This window comes from Squalius cephalus, assembly GCF_949319135.1.
Source record: "Squalius cephalus genome assembly, chromosome: 1".
Taxonomy (NCBI): domain Eukaryota; kingdom Metazoa; phylum Chordata; class Actinopteri; order Cypriniformes; family Leuciscidae; genus Squalius; species Squalius cephalus.
The window spans coordinates 6,743,621-6,759,141 of record NC_137122.1 but is presented as its reverse complement, the minus strand read 5'-3'; the positions used below and the strand labels follow the sequence as shown (position 1 = coordinate 6,759,141).

The 15,521-nt window shown below is 43.2% G+C and overlaps 1 protein-coding gene across 1 annotated transcript; it reads right to left on the bottom strand.

Moving 5' to 3' along the window:
• Positions 1–9,820: 9,820 nt before the first annotated feature.
• Positions 9,821–14,814, bottom strand: LOC307170984 (serine protease 27-like). The gene is made up of 8 exons (XM_079892324.1): positions 14,682–14,814; positions 14,348–14,368; positions 14,081–14,243; positions 11,134–11,405; positions 10,891–11,033; positions 10,525–10,738; positions 10,321–10,434; positions 9,821–10,227 (listed from the first exon to the last, which is right to left on the bottom strand). The coding sequence occupies exons 1-8, from the start codon at positions 14,728–14,730 to the stop codon at positions 10,223–10,225; spliced, it is 981 nt and encodes a 326-aa protein (XP_079748450.1). The 5' UTR covers positions 14,731–14,814; the 3' UTR covers positions 9,821–10,222.
• Positions 14,815–15,521: the final 707 nt, after the last annotated feature.

The window sequence follows — 15,521 nt, the reverse complement described above, 5'->3', positions numbered from 1 at the left end:
CGGGGACCCGACACATATCACTGAGAGCTGGTATCAGTTGTTTTCGGTCCACCTCGAGCAGATGGAGGAGGGTGTGGGCCCTGGCGTTGTGGCAGAGGCCGAAGAGCTCTCACAGGGGGGGAGGGCGAGCTGGGCCCGCAGGCTTTGGTGCAGGCTTTGGTACAGGTGGTTGTGGTGCCTGTCGTTTTTTGGTTGGTATCTGGGGGCTTGCAGCAAAAGAGTGGGATAGTCTGGTTCCAGCATACACCAGTTCTTCCATTTTCTGTGAGAAACACAGAAGTGGCGATGCTGGAGAGAGGGATAACGTGTCTGGTGAAGGGAGCTGTTGCTCTGGTGTTATCGGAGGCTGTAATATGCTGTCCTGGATTCCCTGGCTGTTTTCCAGGAAGTCGTCCTTGGGTGCTGAATCTTTGAGCAGTTCTAATATGTCTGTCTGTGGTGAGCTGATTGCAGGGGCATAGCCATCATTTCAAAAGTGAGGGGGACAGAATGTCAAGTGTAATACCAGTTTTTTTTCAGACTTTTGTTGACAGGTTTTTGCTTAATTGGCTTAATATGCTATTTATTTTTAAAGCAATAAAACAGAAAGAACGAAAGAAAGATGTTCAGTACTTTATATCGCACATGCAGGGTTTTTCCTGGCTCCAAACTCGGAGGTGGTAAAATCCTAATCATGCATTTTAATAATAAGATAATAAAATGTGTATTTTTCATAGACCATTATATAGCCTACTGTGTTTGTGGGTGGAGCTCGGTACCTCTAGGGGGGTCCGGGGGCATGCCCCCCCGGAAGAATTTTTTTACATTTTAAAGATAAATTCATTAATCTGGTGCACTTTGAGTCACCCGAATCTGCTGTTAAAAATAAATAATTCACCTGCCAACCGCCCTAACCTATGATATTTGATCATCACAATTACAATTATTCAAATTCTCAGTGTTAAGCATGATAATATGGTAAAATGTCACACTGAAGTAGGCTGCTTTAAAAATAACATTTATTTAAAATAAAAGTTCTTCTTTTGGAAAAATTACATTTCCTATAGACTAAACAGAGGCTCCCTTCAAACTTAAATTGTCAATGTTTCATTACATCACTGTTGGAAAACACTCTTATCAGAATACATTTTTTACCTTTATAAAGGGCATTTTTTCCTTAATTTTAATAAATGTAGCCTATGCTCCATCTTTCATTTCAAACTTAAACAGCGAAACTTTGTTACCGTCAGTGTATCAACTACAGGCAATCAATCACCACTTAACATTAAATTAAATTAAATTAAATCAGAATCATCCTTGCATTAGGCTATCTGTTATTTCCCTATTTATTATTAATATTATTAATATAATACTATTTATCTATCTATCTATCTATCTATCTATCTATCTATCTGTCTGTCTGTCTGTCTTACTAAACTAAAACTTTCCAATTGAAAACCTTCAAACTTCAAGCTTTTAAAACTACTTCAAACGTTCTGGTTAGGCCTTTTCAAGAGAACTTAAAGTTTGTCATCATGTACACGTTAACGCTGCCTGATTCAAGCAGGCTGTTAATGCATGAAAATACAAATTCAGCATTAACAATCACCATGTTCATTCTAATTTGAAGAGCTTTGATAACATCTGTGAAAATAAAAGACATTACGAATAAAAAAGATTGACAATAAGTGCACGTTTCGCGGGTAGTGAATATTTTTAGTAGTAAACTTGTTAATTATTCAACAAGAGAAATAGACAAGAGTTATTCATCATTGTGCAACCCAATTCGGATACGAACACATGACAACTTACTTACAGTGCGTGACTTTTTCGTGAAAAAGGAGTGAAGAGTTGTTTTGCCGTTTTGAACTCATTGCGACGACCTCTATGAAAAAAATGGATTGGGCGCGGGCGCGCGTGTGCGAGCATGGGCGTGTCGTGATGCGCGAGTGACTGATTACCATGGAAACGTGAAAGTCACGTAGATAGACTATCCTTGACTCTTTGGATTTTAAATCTCGAGGTAGGCTATACAAACCCGCGAAAACCTCAGGTTGTCGTGGACACACTTTCCCTATGAAAAAGTGCAGGGGACGAATTTACATTTTATAAAAAGTGGGGGGGACACGTCCCCCGCGTAATCTACGCCCATGGCTGATTGACACACACTGCAGAAGGATGATTGAGGAAGAAGTAGATATTGTCCTTTAACACTCTTGAACCAAGTTTGTTTGGGTGACGGCCATCCCGATGAAAAAGTGTCTCTGACTCCAGAAAAGATTGAAATTGTCAATGAAGTTCACTCCTTTTATATTGCAGGTTTTTTGCAGCCATGTATTAAGCCCAAGCAACCGTGAAAACCTGTTTGTTCCTCTTGCTGGGAGTGGTCCACTGATGAATGTTTGAACTTTCAGTGTTTCAAAAAGTTCATTGAAATCCTTCTTACGGAGTTCTGACTGCTCTTTATGAATATCATTCTTCCCCACACATGAATGATGAGTCGGAGAATGTTCTGAAGTTCCTTGTTTACATCAGAAGTTGTTGCTTGTGGAAGGCACCACGTAGTTGTATCCCTGCTGCTAATGTTTCTGATTATGGAGTCCCCCACTATCAGAGTCCTGGGCTCGGCTGCGCTCTGAGCTGAGTGCCGCTGTCTGCTCGACCTTGAGCGCCAGTTAGCATCAGTGTTAGCTACTGGCCCATTCAGTCTGTGTTCGATCACATTCATCACATTTGGGGATTCCTCATTGTGGCGAGGGGGGCGTGGTTCTGCAGAGTCTGTAGCGGGAGAGAGAGGAAGGAAGCGAGCGGTGAGTAAGTAGGTCAAGTGCAGATGATGAACACCTGTGTCTGATTTCAGTAATTGGCGTGGAGAGACCGGATATAAGCACGACCGGGAGAGAGTGTGGGAGAGAGAGAGAAACTGGGACCTTGTGTGCTGCTGTGGACTGAGAGAAGCTGTCGTGTATATGCTGATTTATGGACTGAGTTTGTGCTGTGTTTATTACATGGTGAACGCGCTACGAGCGCACCTTTCTGTTTGTGTTTTCAACTTGAGTGAATAAACGAGTGTCCCAGTCATCGCCGACCCCTTGTCTTCTTCCTTCCCTCATCACGAGAACTGAACCTCATCACACTGGTGCCGAAACCCGGGAGGGAAGAAGAACGCCGCCGCCATGCAGACCCCGCCAGCAACGCCATTTGCGGATATCATCCAGTCGCTCGCCGGTCTTCACCAGGAACAACACCAACACCTGCTGGCGATCAAGGAGGAGCAAGACAAGCGGTTTGAAGCGCTCCTCCGGTCCCAGCATGAAGACCGCGAGCTGTTCCGGAGCTGGGTAGACCGGGAGGTTCGGGCCATCCCCCCAGCAAGAGACTCATCATCGCAGCTGCCTCTCAACAAAATGGGTGCACAAGATGACCCAGAGGCATTTCTGGACCTGTTTGAGAGGTCAGCGGAGGATCGGGGATGGCCCAAAGCGGACTGGCCAATGCGGCTGATCCCGTTGCTGTCCGGAGAGGCACAGTTAGCCGCACATCAACTGCCAGTCCAGAATCTCCTGGTCTACCAAGACCTCAAGCGTGCCATCCTGCAGCGGGTCGGTCGGACTCCAGAACAACATCGACAAAGGTTCAGATCGCTGACCCTGGAAGAGTCCGGCCGGCCCTTCGTCATGGCACAACAGCTCCGGGACTCCTGCCGCAAATGGCTGATGGCCGACCAAAGCGACGTCGAGGGTCTCATCGATCGTGTGGTACTGGAGCAGTTCATAGCGAGGCTGCCGAGGAGAACTGCTCAGTGGGTCCAGTGCCACCGCCCGACGTCGCTGAACCAGGCCATCCAGCTGGCGGAGGACCAGATGGTGGCGTGCCCAGGGGTCGGCGAGCCCCTCCCATCTGCTTCTCTCTCTCTCTCTCTCTCTCTCCCCCTCTCCTTCTCTCTCCTCTAGGCCGGTGCCACTTCCCCGGACGCGTGGAGGGTTCCAGCCGAAACCAGCACCAAGGTGGAGAACGGGTTTTCCGACGGAGCCTACGGTGACATCCAGGGGACCTCCCAGGGGAGGAAGCTCGACCCCTGGGCCATTCTCCACCCAAAGTGCCCCACCGCTCTCTCCACGCCAATCACTTGATCCGCTTCCTGCCGCCAGGGTGGCGGTAAAGTCTGGGCCGGCCTGTTGGTATTGCGGGGATCCGGGTCATTTCATCGACCGGTGTCCAGTGATGGAGGTGGGGACACTGATCCGGGTCCCCGACGCGCCACAGGCTGCCCCCGATCAAGCTGGCCTGTACCAAATACCAGTGCGTATCAAGGGGGGTACCTATCAGGCTTTGGTGGATTCAGGATGTAACCAATCCTCCATACATCAAAGCCTGATTCAACCTAGGGCATTGGATAATAGCCGTGTGGTTAAGGTGCGGTGTGTGCACGGGGAAGTGGTGAGTTATCCTATTTTGCCTGTGGAAATTCAATTTAGGGGAGAAAAGCATAGTGTAGAGGTGGCAGTTAACCCGCACCTCCGGCATCCGATAATTTTGGGGACCAATTGGCCCGCGTTTAATCAATTATTGGGGTATTTATGTGCGGGTGCCTCTTGGGGGAAAAGAGATGAGAGTGGAATGGCGGTTGCCCAGTTGGGAGAGGCTGATCCGGAACCTCTGGGGTCTGTTTCGGGGGAACAGAGTGCTCCAGAGCAAACAATCCTCACAGAGCATGATGACTTTCCCCTGGAACAGTCCCAGGATGAAACGCTGAAAAATGCCTTTGATCAGGTTCGCTCTATCGACGGTCAGCTTCTTCACCCTGAACAACCGCTCTCCTATCCATATTTTGCAATTTTGAAAGATAAGTTGTATCGGGTGACCCAAGACACCCAGACAAAACAAGATACAACTCAGTTATTGATTCCTAAAAGCCGTCGGGAAATGCTTTTCCAGGCGGCTCATTGTAATCCAATGGCCGGGCATTTAGGACAAACGGCTACACTTAACCGTCTCATGGCCCGATTTTTCTGGCCGGGCATTCACGAGAATGTGCGCAGGTGGTGTGCGTCTTGTCGTGAATGTCAGTTGGTGAATCCACCGGCCAACCCAAAAGCACCATTGTGCCCCCTACCATTAATGCAGGTCCCCTTCGAACGAATTGGTATGGACCTCATCGGGCCATTAGAACGGTCAGCGCGGGGACACCGCTTTGCTTTAGTCCTGGTGGATTATGCAACACGGTATCCTGAAGCAGTGCCGCTCAGCAGTATTTCCGCGAAAAGCGTGGCGAGCGCACTGTTTCAACTAATCTCCCGGGTGGGAATTCCGAAAGAAATTCTCACCGATCAAGGCACGGCGTTTATGTCACGTACTATTCGCGAACTTTACGAATTATTGGGCATTAAATCGATCCGAACCAGTGTCTATCACCCACAAACAGACGGGCTGGTGGAACGGTTTAACCGCACGTTAAAGACCATGATTCGAAAGTTCGTACACGAAGACGCCAAAAATTGGGATAAGTGGTTAGAACCCCTCTTGTTCGCTGTACGGGAGGTCCCGCAAGCCTCCACGGGGTTTTCCCCCTTTGAGCTTCTCTATGGACGTCAGCCCCGTGGGGTGTTAGATGTCCTTAGAGAGACTTGGGAGGACGGACCTTCTAATAGTAAAAACGAAATTCAGTATGTCCTGGATCTGAGAACAAAACTCCACACGTTGGGGCGGCTATCTATGGAGAATTTGTTACAGGCACAGGACAAACAGAGTCGGCTGTACAACAGGGGGGCTAGACTGCGTCAATTTGCACTGGGAGATAAAGTGCTTGTATTACTCCCTACGTCAAGTTCAAAATTACTCGCGAAGTGGCAAGGACCCTTTGAGGTCACACGGCGAGTTGGGGATCTCAACTATGAGGTAGCTCGAACGGATAGGGGCGGAGCACATCAAATTTATCACCTCAACCTACTTAAAAAATGGTCTGAGGCAGAATCAGTGATGCTGGCGATGGTAGTGAGCGGAGAGGAGGATCTCGGTCCAGAAGTGAGTTCAAAGTCACAATCTCTCGCTCTGGCCCCTGGGGAAGACCACCTCTCACCCTCCCAGCTCACTGATGTAAAAACAATACAAGCAGAATTTGCTGATGTGTTCTCGCCCCTGCCTGGTCGAACGAATCTCATTCAGCACCATGTTGAGACCGAGCCGGGCGTGGTAATTCGCAGTCGGCCGTATCGCTTGCCTGAACACAAGAAAAAAGTGGTTCAGAGCGAATTAGAAGCAATGCTAGAGATGGGAGTGATAGAAGAATCCAACAGTGACTGGGCGAGCCCGATAGTTTTAGTTCCTAAAACGGACGGCTCAGTACGGTTCTGTGTGGATTACAGGAAGGTGAATGCTGTGTCGAAATTCGACGCATATCCAATGCCCCGAGTTGACGAATTGCTTGATCGGCTAGGTACTGCTCGATTTTATTCGACACTGGACTTAACCAAGGGTTATTGGCAGATCCCCTTGTCTCCCATGACCAAAGAAAAGACAGCTTTCACAACGCCGTTCGGATTACACCAATTTGTTACTCTTCCGTTCGGGTTGTTCGGGGCTCCAGCGACTTTTCAGCGTCTGATGGACAGAATTCTCCGGCCGCACGCTGCATATGCCGCTGCTTATCTGGATGATATCATCATCTATAGTGGTGATTGGCAGCGACATATGCAGCATTTGCGCGCTGTACTGAAGACGCTGAGAAGGGCTGGGCTCACGGCCAATCCGAAGAAGTGTGCAATTGGGCGTGTGGAAGTCAGATATCTGGGTTTCCACTTGGGTCATGGACAGGTGCGTCCCCAAATTGATAAGACTGCAGCGGTTGCGACTTGTCCAAGACCCAAGACCAAAAAGGAGGTTAGGCAGTTCCTGGGGCTGGCGGGATATTATAGAAGATTTGTTTCTAATTATTCGGACCTCGCCAGCCCGCTGACTGATCTAACTAAAAAGGAAGCACCAGATACGGTTCAGTGGACGGAGCAGTGTCAGCAGGCTTTTACCCAGATAAAGGCTGCTCTGTGTGGCGGACCGCTCTTACATGCTCCTAACTTTTCTCTCCCTTTTATGTTACAGACAGATGCGTCGGACAGGGGGTTGGGCGCCGTCCTGTCCCAGGAGGTGGAGGGTGAAGAGCGGCCGGTGCTGTACATCAGTCGGAAGCTCTCGAAGAGAGAGACGATGTACAGCACCATAGAAAAGGAGTGTTTGGCCATCAGGTGGGCCGTTCTCACCCTCCGGTATTATCTCCTGGGGCGGGAGTTCACCCTCTGTTCGGACCACGCTCCCCTGCAATGGCTCCACCGCATGAAAGATACCAACGCGCGGATCACCCGGTGGTATCTGGCGTTACAACCCTTTAAGTTTCAGGTGATCCACAGGCCGGGTGCACAGATGGCTGTGGCCGACTTCCTCTCCAGGAGGAGGGGGGGGGAGGCTGCAGGCCGGATGGCTCCCCGGCCTGAGTCGGGCGGTGGGGGTATGTGGCGAGGGGGGCGTGGTTCTGCAGAGTCTGTAGCGGGAGAGAGAGGAAGGAAGCGAGCGGTGAGTAAGTAGGTCAAGTTCAGATGATGAACACCTGTGTCTGATTTCAGTAATTGGCGTGGAGAGACCGGATATAAGCACGACCGGGAGAGAGCGTGGGAGAGAGAGAGAAACTGGGACCTTGTGTGCTGCTGTGGACTGAGAGAAGCTGTCGTGTATATGCTGATTTATGGACTGAGTTTGTGCTGTGTTTATTACATGGTGAACGCGCTACGAGCGCACCTTTCTGTTTGTGTTTTCAACTTGAGTGAATAAACGAGTGTCCCAGTCATCGCCGACCCCTTGTCTTCTTCCTTCCCTCATCACGAGAACTGAACCTCATCACACTCATTTACATTCATTAGTACTTCAAATCTGTTCTCAAGATGTATAGGCAGGGGTAGGAGACCAGTGTTTGCAATCCTTGTCAGAGCTGTGTCTGGGGTAGAGGATGCTACTGCGGCAATATGTGTTGCTTGTGACAATCTGATGTCTCGAGTGCCTTTGGGTCTAGCTCCCTGTTTGTGCCATCGATTTGTAAGTCGATCGGCTTGTTTCTCTACCTGTCGAGGAGCACTAGTTTCATGGGACTCACCGGTATGCTGAGGGTGTCCATGACGAAGCTCTGTTGTGTGCTCCGTCTGGTTTGGTGGTCCCGTAAGTAACTTTGTTTCGAGAACTGCAATCCTTTGTAAAAGTCTGTGGCAGTTGGTGCAGCAAGTAGATTCTTGAACCTGAAGAGGCATTTTTTCTCTTATCCGTATGAATGTAGGCAGTTGTGTTTTCCTTTCCCGGAATGTAAGCTGGTCGGGTAAAAGAATTCTGCGTTTTTGTAGTAATCCAAACTTTGTTGTCTGAGCACTGTGCTGTTTGCTGAAGTTAAAATTAGATGATAAAAGGAAATAAAATATAAAATATAGGAGATAAAATGTAAAAGCGATAGAGCAAAGCTCGGAGCAGTAAGCAAGAGCGTCTGAACAGTAGCTGAGCAGGTAAAACATTACCATTTTTTCCCCTGTGCAAACTAGTGCAATTACTTTATCGTCTTTTCTTTCTGTATTGTTATTTGTCAATATTGCATACTGCACTTTATTTTATATACAGTTTAATTATATAGTACCTTCTTATTATTGATTCACTAGGAATACTGTCTAGTTATTGCATTCTGACTTATTTTTGTACGATGCACTCTTGACTGAACAACTGTTTGTAACCTGTATTATACTGTCTTGTCTTTTACGTGTAACTTTATGTTGTCTGCACCATGACGCTTTATCTTGGCCAGGTCGCCGTTTTTAATGAGAATGAGTCCTCTATGTGCCTACCTGGTTAAATAAAGGTAAAAAAAAAAAAAAAAAAAAACAGTGCTTAAAGGGCTGGTTGATTATTATCTGTCTCACCCACAGAATGTACAAATACTGTCAGCCATCTAACTTGTCATGGAGACTCGCAATAAAACGGCATCTTTTCAGTTTCGAGTCGACTAGTAGCCTAGCTGTATCATTTCTCCTGATACTGCCCTGTGTAACCGGTAGGCGTGGCTTGGGCGTGGCCTCGTAGGGGAGCAAAGCAAGTGCATTCTGGGAGTTGTTGTCTTTCATGCACATGAGCCAAAAATACGTTTTCTGGCTTTTCTCAGTCTAGAAGGCACCAATAATTTCACATTTCTATTACATAAATGACCCAATTTAAACACACATTCATCTTTCCAGCGGTGAAATATCCCTTTAAGTCACATGCTAAAATCATGATGACATATGGTTTGCTTCACTGATATACACACTCCGCAACTGGAAACAGAATATCTTAAATGTATTGTTTCAGAACATTTGAATAGTTATGCGAGTCAGTTGAGAAAGAGAATTGCAGCCATTTCCACATTATAATCTGTTTTAGAATTAAACTGAGCATAAAATGAGGAGAGATTCCAACTCTTCAGTGACAAATATCCTGCCCAAGTATTATTATACCCGAAATTTATGATAATGCTAAACATCTGAGACATTTGTTTTGTACGATTTTTATTTTTTTATTTTTGTACGTTTAAACAAGGCAATTTGGCAACTGAGCCAGATGTTTTGAATTGGTTGAGCCAGTGGTTTATGGTAATTATTTTTCATATTAAATAGGGTTTTCATGTACTGTAGTTAGTACCTCATAACCATTATTATTAAGCATTATGGAAAAGACAGGAATGATTCTGACAACTCAAACCGTTAGCTGATGACTTTGCTGTGCAACTTTTTTGTCAATGTAAACCTTGTTCAATGTCTATTCATTTGAATGAAGACAAAAGTGTGCAGTTCTAAAATATTTAATTAATCTCATAAAAGCCTTGTGCACATGCTGCAACATAATGAAGTACGTTTCCATCATGTTGTGAAACCTTATTTATATGAATGACAACATACAGGTGGAGGGATGTCAGAACACTTGTCACATTAGTGAGATAAACTTTCGTTTTGCACGTGACGAGATTAGATGAATATTCTTCTCCCAAACTCTCATTTAGGCAATTTATTTATAAGAGAAAATTAAAAGTGTAAAAAGTAGTTTCAATCTGTATGCATTGGAACTTATTACTAACATTGCAGAATTTCCAGAGCAACATTGACCGTAAACAGAATATCACAGATAACAGACAGGAAGAGACTTCATCATGTCACAGCTGAGGATCTCCAGAGTTACCAGATTCAGAGCATCAACCTTCAGAGATACGAAAACAAATACATCCAGTGATTGAGAGCGAGAGAAAAATGTACTTTTAGTGTTGTTTCAGTGTGTAAGTTGAGGACTCACGCATGCATTGCTGGTTGTAATCGCTGCAGCACTTTGTTTTGCAGCCAGCGTTGCAGTTGCAGACATTGCCAGCATTGTACTTCTCATTGCATCTCCCATGACAGGAGGTTGAAGCTACAAAAAAACAAAAACAATCAGTAGTTAGAGAATGATGTGTTTTTAAGGCTGTATAAATGTGTCAGCATGTCAAGGGGCGAATTTAACTTCGGCTGGTGGCAGAACATGGATCTGGGGGATTGAAGAGGACAAATCCAGGCAGGTTGGGACCAGTGTTGTCTGTGATCCACTGCTGATACTGTGACACACGAGTGTATCCATCAGGTTTGTCTGGCATGGCACAATCTTCAGTCCAGCTAATGATACCAGACTGAACCCATAATGAACACTGCCGACTCACCATCGGACCACCAGAATCCCCCTACAGAGAGAGAAACATGGAAAAAGAGATACTATGTTTTTCAGTTCTTTTAGTAACACCAAACAGGGACAAGATACAGTCAGTCTTCATGCACCCTCAATTATGCTGTGTTCATAATTCTCATTTAGAATTGATCTGATTGGTAGTTGTACCTTCCAGTGGCCTCTGCCTCCATTTCTTAAACCAGCACAAATCATATTGTTGGTGATTTTCTCATAACAGAGTGGATCACACTTTGAATTCTCCAACACTAGAACTGTAGCTTCTTGCAGAGTCCCAGGAGGAGGTAAATGTGCTGGACACACACACATACAAACATCAGTTAATGATGTTAGGAGTAGGCATTTTTATGTGACGTAATAAGAGTACAGTATGTATTTGTGTAAGTGTATTACTATTTCGTCCAACATCTCCCCAGCCTGTGATCCAGCCATTGGTGTTGGTAGCAAAGACACTGTTCTGAGCTGCTAGACACACGGGTCTAATAAAGTCAGTAAAGGTGACTGTGGAGGACAGGCGCAGTAGAGCGATGTCATTATCGTAGGTGTTTTGGTCGAATGGTAAATGATGGTAAACGATGTCTTTGATAGTCCTGGTGATTTCATTGGTTTTAGCTCCCTGTTGTGACATCTTTCCCAAATACACAAGCACATCGGATTTGTCTATACTGAATACATGGAGAGAAAATTAGTAAACAAAAGAAAAATATAGCAAACTTTGCTATTGATACTTTGCAGTCACGTGATATCTGGCGGGCAACAAACGCAGTTAGTGCATCCAATCGCACAACAACTATCTGGCATGTCGTGTACACCTCAAAACACCAACTTTTGTATATTAAAACTGGCAACGTCCTGGCAAGATCCTTGATTAGTTCACTGGTTTTCGTTGCTAGAGAATGACGTTCTTGCCCGCCAGCCAGCCAGTACAACTGACGTCACGTGCAAAGTATCAATACAAAGGAAGTATACTTTACCATAAATATTACAAGTGCAAACTGTTGGATGCTTAACTGCATGTTATTTACAACTAAATTAAAATGTTTTATAGTTTAATTTATATTAAATGGAATTAGTTGAACTTAAAACTGCTTTTTTTGACCAACTTAAATAACTTATCTTTATGTGATTTCATAATTACTCCTGTTGCCTTTTAAATATGACTATTGTGGAATGTACTTGCAAGCATTTATGGTAAACTAAAATATCATTTCTATTTAACCCTCCGATGGTCTTCAGGGTCTTTTTGACCCACAAATGACTTTTGCTCAAAAAAAAAAAAAATGTTCCCTTTGTCCAAATGGTATGAAACCTTCTACAGCTCTCAACACTTTCTAGATCTACAAAAAAAAAAAAAAAAATTGGAATTATATCTGTTTTTATGTTAGCGTGACAAAATTTGTGACACTCGTGGTCTTCAATCAAAATAGACAAAATTCATCATCAAAATCAAAAACAACGCAGAATACATTGACAGAAATGACAGAAATAAAGTGGCACACTTCCACCAATTCAAAAAGCATCCACAATGCTAAATTATTTTGCTCACAACACGCGTACACACACACACACACACACATATAGAGGAATACATTTTTGAGACTATAAAAACTGTTCTCTTATCATTTGTCAAATAAAATCATCCAAAATGCAGTACCACCACAAAAATAAATTGGTGACACTGACACATTGAAAATGTGCACACTCACACACACACACACACACACACACACACACACAATGAACATTTGTAAGGCAATAATTTGTCAAATAAAATAATCCAAAATGCAGTACCACCAAAAAATAAATTGGTGACACTGACACATTAAAAATGGGGTTCAGTACAAAAAAATGCTAAACTTTGACAAAAATATTTTATTTTTGTTATAATTGTGATTTTATAATATTTAGATATGAATCCAACTGAATCCAACTTGTGAAAAGATATCTTTCAGGTAGTCTAATAGCAAATAGCATATACTGGAGCTCTATAGCCATCTAGTGGTTAAAGTGATTTTTTTTTTTTTTTAACTGCATTTTCCAAAAAATGGGCATAAATGTTACATTAAACCATTTAAAATTATCCATGTTATCCCCATGAATGAAAGTTAGAAATCTGGGTTTTTTATTGAGGGAATTTTACATCAAATACTGTTTTTTTGTAAAAAAGCTTATTTAAATATTTATTTATTTATAGAAATTTAAAAGATATCATAAATTCTCCAAAAACTGCACAAATGTTGAGTAAAAACATTAACAAACAGAATAAAATTACATTTGTAAAAAAAAAAAAACTATTATCTTGTTACAAAATTAAATGTTATTGTCTGGGGTCTCTGGAGACCCCAAAAAACACGAGTGTAGACATAAATAAAGACCATCAGAGGGTTAAACTTGTATGGCATATCAAAATATGTGTAATTCGTTAATGCATGACAAAAGATTAAAACATAATGAATTAAAATGTGCTTGAAAGTAAAAGTTGACATTAATATGACATTCTTACAACATGTGCTTTTTAAAGCAACACCAAAGCACTTTTCCTCTGCGGTCGCCTACAGGTTGGAAGTGGAATTGTCCATTAGCGCTGTCGTAAATAATTTCGCCTACCCTCACACGCACGCTCGCTGTTTATGCAGCACCGGCTTTGGAAATCTCGATGTCCACAGACAAGGTAGAGTATGTTGCATGATTTCATGAAAGTATGGTGTATTGCAACATCAGAAACGAAGAAAAACAAACTAATGACATTGCTTGCTATTTTTTTTTTTTTACTATTGTAACGCTTGTCGTAAAGCAAGTCAAATTAGTAGTTTCTTATGTCTCATTTGAACTACAGATCCGCTACCCGATCTAGCAAACTTGCATAGTGCGGTTATAGCCGATAGAGGGCTGCAAAGCGAATGCAGAAGTGCCGTTCACCCTGTTACGAGTTGATGAACCACTGAAACATTATTTTAAGGTACAAAAGAATCTTTGGTGTTGCTTTAAAAGTATTTTTCCCCTACTATGGTAGTCAATGGGAGGTGAGATCTGCTTGATTACCAACATTCAGCAGAACAAAGACATTTATACAGGTTTGGAACAACTTAAGGGTGAGGAAAGATGACCCCTAAAATATTTTTGGGTGAACTATCCCTTTAAGTGCATCAAGAAACATAGTCATGAAACTGTGCTCTCTTTGAGTACACTAAAGTGGCCCTTTATTTCATTAATATTGTATTATCTTTTAAATATATACTTTTAAAATGCAATGCAGTTAAGCACAATTTTTCACAAGGAAGAATATATCACCAAGCAAAACAGTGTATTAAAATATGTGTGTTTGTGAGTGATGTCTAACCCAATGAGACAGTGAGCAGCTGTCAGCACCCATTCATTGTTGATGAGGGAGCCGCCGCAAAAATGTCCCCCATTGCTGTGAAGACTGGCCATCCATGGCCATGACCCTTCGGGTGCATCCACGCCACCCACAATACGAGGGTTTAAAGGGGGACGTCCACATACTGAGAAAGAGACAGAGATTGCTCACAGTGACACAAAAAGTGTACGGCAAAAATATTAGACCACAAGATTTCATATTAACATGTAGAGAGAGAAGGGCACTTACCATTCAGCTGAGAAAGGGAATCTGCAGTGAGAGAGAAAATGTTACAGATTATGATGGAAATCATCAAAACCTTTACATTTACATTTACATTTGAAAAGAAAGCTATTTAAAGTCCCTATTTAACAATTATTTCACTAGTTCAAGGAAGCTCAATCCTGTTCCTGGAGATCTTCCTGCGGAGTCTGTAATTATCAACTTAATTATAAGGTTCGGTTGTGTTTGGTCAGGGTTAGAGCTGAACTTTGCAGGAAGGAAGATCTCCAGGAACAGGATTGGACACCCCTGATCAAGTTAATACAGATATAACGGTGGTCCTCAAATGATGCGATCTTACCTTTGGCACATATAAGCAGAGCCAGCGTCACACACAGTAACTTCCACATCTTTGCTCAGACTCTCTCTTCTCTGGCAGGATGGATGGCGGTGGTAGTTTGGTCCTCTGTGTCTCTCGCAATCCCTTTAATAATGTCCCACTTCTCCAGTATCTCTTCTTATCACTCATTTGTCACACCCCTCTTCCATTTTCCATAATGGTCTTTTATCTCTTTTGTAGTAAAGACAGCAGTTTGCATTTTACATTGATATGTTCTGCTATGCAAATGCACTTTACTTTGGTCGAAATAAACATTGTGGCCCTGCTCACTTGAAATGCATCAGACTGTGAAGTTAAATAAAAGTTAAGGCTGAAGTGAGGAAAGTTTTTGCCAAGTAAATATAAAGACTGAACCAAATAAATTAGTTTTTTCTGTAGAATTAATATTATTATTGTGGATTATAAGATCTTTAGTTTCATGTTTTACTTCTTTACATATGTTTTTCTGTTTACAGTTTAAAAAATGTAATCTTTTGAAGATGTGATTCAAGTTTATGCAAGATAAACATGAAAGAACGAATCCTATGGGCAGTTAAAAATGAACAAAACAACAGGGGCGGTTCAGCCCCTCTGTCACTTTGGCCCCTATATGAAATTATTGATTTATTGAGTTCTAGTCCACCCTATACCTCTCTTTGCGATTTTTGCGCATGTGTGGTAAATTTAATGTAGCAATGTTTGAACACTAGACCTTTGCCTTATGACAGAAGAGGCTTGTTTGAGATGGGTGTGAATATTCCCAAACTCCCTGACAGTGTAGTCTCTCAATGGGATATGGGATTGTTGTCATATTCAAAAAAC